Source organism: Danio rerio, chromosome 21 (assembly GCF_049306965.1).
Source record: "Danio rerio strain Tuebingen ecotype United States chromosome 21, GRCz12tu, whole genome shotgun sequence".
NCBI lineage: Eukaryota > Metazoa > Chordata > Actinopteri > Cypriniformes > Danionidae > Danio > Danio rerio.
The window spans coordinates 33,000,909-33,006,908 of NC_133196.1; the positions used below are offsets into that span (position 1 = coordinate 33,000,909).

Below are 6,000 nucleotides of genomic sequence, written 5' to 3' on the forward strand. Positions count from 1 at the left end.
GCTTATCATGGATGCTTCAATCCTGTATTTAAACAGCATCTGCTCATCTGTGAGTTTGCATTCACACATAAGTTATTTTGCAACAGGAAGTTCAATGACCAGAATGTCGTTATTTCTCATTACTCATCCTCAGGTATTAAATATGTTTGCCTGTAAACGGTTTTGGTATCATTTTATTTTTGATGGTTCCAAGTCTAAAAGTTTGTAATAGTATTAAATTTGTTGAAGGAGCAGTATCAGTAGACATTAACCAGACAGACTACTAATACTCAAATAAGAAGTAGGCAATGCAGCTTTTAGTCAACAAAATGTGCAATAGGGACCACCAAAATAAAGTGTTACCTCGGTTTTTACCATTGCCTTGACTTTAATCTCTGCGGGTTTCACCTAAAAATCTTTTAAATGTTGTTACTGAAGAAAAAACTCACAAATACCTTGGATGACGGTTAGTACATTAACAGTAAATTGTAATTTTAGATGAACTATCCCTTCTGATAGTTACTTTATGTAATTTAACAATTGACCAACAGGTGGCGCCCTTGTATTTCCTTTAAGGAGCCTACTATTTTGTACACAGAAATTAATTTGGTTTCAAAGTACAAAGGCTGACATAGAATTTTATCTATAAACATCCTCAAACAATCTGTTTTTTAAGGGTTCACCCAAAACTGAAAGTTCTGTCATCAATTACACGCCCTTCACAAGTTCCAAATGACTTGTTTGACTTTCTGTTGAACACAAAAGAAGATATTTTGAAGAAAGCTGGAAACCTGTAACCTTTGACTTCTGTAGTATTTGTTGTTTCTGCTATGGATCACAATAGTTCCCTTCTTAATAGTTAATTTGTGTTCATCAGAAGAAAGGAAATTTTCATTTTGTGGGTGAACTATCCCATATAGCTAAATTTCTCTGGCCCAGCTCTGGCCCACACAATCAGGTTTTGCTTGGCCCACAGGCCGCAGTAAATTACGATACATGACTGGACTAAATCTGGCTTCCAGACAAGGGCCAAACACAGACCATATCAGGGCCAAGTCTCAGCCAAGGTAATAACTCATAACTGGGCCTGAACTGGGCCAGTAAGGTTGGTGTGTCACGATTGAAATGAAATTAATAAACCTATGAAGCATTGTGCTTTAGGCACACTATGGGCCTTGTTTTTTCTTAGTGACCTGATTGGTAGAATTGATTTATTTAATCAAAAATTATTTTTATGTATTTTAAATGTGGGTCAAGACGTGGCCCACAATCAATTTTTAAAATCTGGGCCAAATACTACGTTTTACATCTGGCCAAATCTTTTGTGCCGCATTATAGATGGTGCCACCTCTGCCAAACCCAGGCCATGGTTGGCCCACATGCTGTATGCCAGTGCCGGATGAATGCCTGCTGTCCCAGCTTTATGCCAAATCTGGGCCAAAATTCTTTGCTACTATAGGGATCCCTTTAAAGCTTTGCTAGATCCTTGTTATGTCTCATAGTAAGTCATTGTTATCCTAAATTTTAATTATTCCTCCATTTACAGGACATGGATCCAGCTTGGTATTTGGGTCAGATCACGCGGGGTGAGGCAGAAAGCTGTCTGAGAAGAGTTAACAGGGTGAGATCAGTGTGTATAAAGCTGCATTTCAACATTCACCATTGAAAGTTTATAAAAAATACAAAGGTCATTCTTGATGTCATCATAAATGTTCATGTCCTCCATTAGGACGGGACGTTCCTTGTGCGAGACAGCTCAAATCGGTCCTCTAACCAGCCATACACGCTGGTGGTCCTCTACCAGGATAAAGTTTACAACATTCAGATCCGCAGAAACCAAGATCGCTTCATGCTAGGCACCGGAATGAAAGCGTCTGAGGTACTCAAACTATTGCCTTAAATGTCTGTCATCATTGTTTTGTGCACAGTAAACCAAAGTCAATAACAATGTTTCATGTTTTCAACAGAGTTTTGAGCGGGTCAGTGACATTGTCAACCAGCATAAACACACGCCTCTCCTTCTCATTGATGCTAAGAACCGAGAATCGGGTCAACAGAAGCAGTGTGCTCTGATTTATCCGGCTGGATATTAAACATTATCAGTAACTAGTTCTGGTTTTCATTTCATTTTTTATTCTGCTCAAATGAACATTAAAAACTATGCAAAAAATCTCAGGTTACTGTAAAATATATCGCTGTACAACATTGTAAAGTTTTTGTTTTCTCCTAAATGCATAGCTGCACATTGTGTTCATATAAACAAGATGATGAATCAGTACTTTATCATTATTATGACCATTTCTCAAACTAATCAGTCTGAACTCTTTTTAATCGAATTGTTCAACCATTTACTATTAAAGGTGTTTATGTTAGATTCCAGTTCTGTCGCTTATTTCTGTCAGATTCTGTTCATGTGCCAGTAATAATTTGAAGCCTCACTTTCCAAAAGGAAAACGCAGGTGAACTGTTTCTTAAGCGCTCTCACGATTATCAAACTGTCTCTGTGTTTACAACACATCAGTGCATACAAGGGGATTGAGTTACATGAGTTTGGCATAATATGTCAAAACAGGTGTCAGTAATAATCCCGACAGTATGATGCTCTGAAATTTGACAGATTTATGGCTGCTTTCGTTTGTTATATCCCACAAGCTCTGGATAATCTATTACACCTCAGTCTAGTCGCACAGTAACCTAATCCTACATCTAATCCTTAAACTACTGGGTTGTAAATTACTCAACGCTTGGTCAAATATGAACTGTGAAAATGTGAAATTTCCAATTAAATTTAATGTAAAAAATTGGTAACCATTTTTTGATGGTCCATTTGAGTATTACTATCTGTTGATACTGCTCCTTCAACAGACATTTAAATGACTATAAGAAACTTTGCAAGTACTTGTCAACTTACCCTAACCCTAATCTCAACCTAACAGTCTACTTATAATGAGAATTAGTTGGCATGTAGAGGCAATGTAACTTAAAAATCCACAAACGGACCATCAAAATAAAGTGTGATCATAAAATTAACCGGACATTTTTAGTGTGTATAGTAATTTTTTCGCTATCAATTTCTATTTCAGCTGTTTAACTATACAATGACCTCACATAAACTGAAAATAATTGACAAATTTCCCTTTCATTTCAGTATTTAGGTAATTTTTATAAAATTAAAACTATCAAAATGTATTGATTTCATTATTATTGATAACACATTCAAAGAAATGCTGGATTATTTCAATCCAAATTGGGTAAAATATGGACAAACACTAATTTTGAGTTGAATTTGGGCCTAAAAATAATCTCAGCATTGTTGTGTCCATATTTTACCCATTGCTTGCTTGAAATAACACAGCATTAGAGTGTAGACTGATAGGCTAATACAGAATAAGCATGGCAAACTTGCAAATAAAACACAAAATGCATTTGCATGGCAACACTGCTGATGGCACACATTGTTATACAGTATTACTTGTTAATAAAATGATGGCAGAGGAGAATTAAATTATTTTATTTGTTTTAAATAGGCTACATAAATAGAATATTGAATTCGCACATTGTTCAGGTACATGGCAAGATTTGAGATTGCCAAGCCAAATCAGGATACTAGAAGAAAAAAAAAAAAAAAGAAAAAGAGCGTGAAGGGGAAGACAGCTCACCTGGTTGCTTTGTTTTTTTTAAAGGTGATTTATTGTACCATGATATAATTATGATTTATATGAAAATAAGAAGTGTTTCATTGGTGTCAATGTATGGGAGAGACTGGTGTTCAAAACAGTCATGGTTTCATGTAGACCTGTTAAAACATGTAGCTATATGTGCATCTTAACATCTAGAAAAATAAAAAAACAAATAGAAATAAAAAAAAATACTTGTACTGTTTATAATAAGTAGGCTATTACAAATGTAGATTTTCAGGTAATTTGTTATAATGTTTAGTTCTTTATTGTCTCTCATTGAATACATAATTGTAGCTACCTGTGACAAGAAGATTGGGGTATGAGGTTTTGGGGTTTGGAGTACAATCAGGGGTCCAGAAACCCTAACGGCGCCCCTACTATTTGGACACGGCAATACTGCAATGATAATGCAGCAATTGTTCGTTCACAAAAAAATATTAGTTCCCTGTTTGTCCTTTGGAAGGCTGTTTTGCCAAATATGCTGATTTATGACAGCTTGTTAGTCATAGCCAACGGGTTAATCAGTTAGAAGCCGGCGACATTGTAAAACTAATCGGTGGTCATAATTTATAATATCGTAAAACTCAAAATATTTGGCGTTTGTCTTTTACCGCCATTTTAATGTTATTGTTTAGGCCATAATATATTGAATAGCCTATAAGAGAACTGATTCATAATTTTGATCGCAGATTAGGCAAGGTTGTATTTGGTAAAAATGTGTTTTAATAATCTGGCACGATGGTTAAACGTCAGACTTTCACTTAATCGCGCGCGATCAGAAAACGCCTGCAGACTGATTTCGAGACAGCAAGACAATCTCCCGGCGCGTGGAGGTCTGGGTGGTGCGCGCGCTGTTTTACAATGTAAATTGCGACTGAGATACGAATTCACATTATCTCAGTGAAAGGGTTGAGAAGAGAGTCAATGGCCACACGTTTCACCCCCAGCAGCTTCGAGTGATGTTAAAATGTAAACAAATTAACCTAAACCGAAGGCATGATGGTGTGCTTTTAATATGACAACCTACCGCAGAAACCACGCTGCCACCAACATAAAATTAGAGCTCAACAGTTGGTTTAGTGGATCAGTTTAAATTTCAAATTAAATTTCATGTAAAAAAAAAAAAAATTACCCAACTTTTTTATTTTTCTCAATCAATTGCTATTGCAGCTTTGTTTAATACAATGACCAAACACAAACTGAAAATAATAGACAAATTTCTCTTTTATTTCATTGTTTTGTTATTGTTTATTAAATGAAGACATATTAAAACGTATTAATTTCATAATTATACATTCAAAAATGCTGGGTTATTTCAATCTGAATTGGGAAAATATGAACAAATTCAAACGTTGTGTTGTATTGGGGCCTATACATTTAAATAAAAAAAATGATCAATTTTGTCCATATTTTATCCAATATTGGCTTAAATTTACTTAAATATATTCATTCATTTTTTTGGCTTAGTCCCTTTATTAATCTGGGGTTGCCACAGTGGAATGAACCGCCAATTTACTTAAATTTGAGGATCTAAATATTTAAATTTGCACTGTACATTCTGATTCCATTCGTTGCGTTTTTCATTCTTTCAGTATACCTCATTTCACTTTAATAGCTAGAGATTTAAGATATAACACAGCAAACACTAAAAATGATCAGTTCAGGTAAACTTACCTTTTAAAACTGCTCAAATTTGCCTAATTTCAGGTTTTGTGTTGTTCATAACAATATTAAGTTTGGGAGTAATGCATTAAAAGGGAAAGAGACTCAAAGACCCTATTCTAATAAACGGATCAAGGAAATGTCCTGTAATCTTGCTCTGGAAAAACTGACATACATTATCAAAGGGAACTTTAAAGACGTATAGCATTTGGAATCCATTTCTACAGTTCTGCAACCCAGTGGACCTGACAGCAGAATAGAACTTAAATAAAACACCAAGGTTAGATAGTGAATCACTGTTGATATTGAATGTAAATAATGCTACTCTATATTAATATTCCTTTTTTAAGTTTTTTGTTATTTTTAAGTTTCATATATTGTCCTAGAGTCGTTTTGTTTAATATGATGTTCAGATGTTTAAATGTCTTGTTTTAATGTTGAGGAAAACCCCAATAAAAAAAAAAATTGGGAGTAGTAAAAGTAATGTATGAGATGTAAGGTAAAGTCACTCATGAAACTTAAGACATTCCACTGGTATATCTACAAGCCCCCAAGGTGCCACACAACCCCCCAAACAAATGAGGGCTGAGGTGTGACTTTGTCACCCAATCACAGTAAAGAGGGTGTTGCAAAACTTGTATAAATAGCTCAGGTGAGACAGGTGTCAGGTTGTGGTGCA

The 6,000-nt window shown here is 35.1% G+C and overlaps 1 protein-coding gene across 4 annotated transcripts in view; it reads left to right on the top strand.

Annotated features, from left to right (window-relative positions):
* Positions 1–2,351, top strand: part of lcp2a (lymphocyte cytosolic protein 2a) — a 40,103-nt gene extending 37,752 nt beyond the window's left edge. For 3 of the 4 annotated variants that reach the window (XR_012396479.1, XR_012396480.1, XM_073934326.1), the window contains 3 exons: positions 1,526–1,600; positions 1,709–1,858; positions 1,947–2,351. Coding sequence is in view for 2 of the 4 variants with exons in the window: in XM_073934326.1 (XP_073790427.1) it covers positions 1,526–1,600; positions 1,709–1,858; positions 1,947–2,072 (351 nt within the window). In the remaining 2 variants the exon portion in view is untranslated. 4 annotated transcript variants of the gene reach the window in all.
* Positions 2,352–6,000: the final 3,649 nt, after the last annotated feature.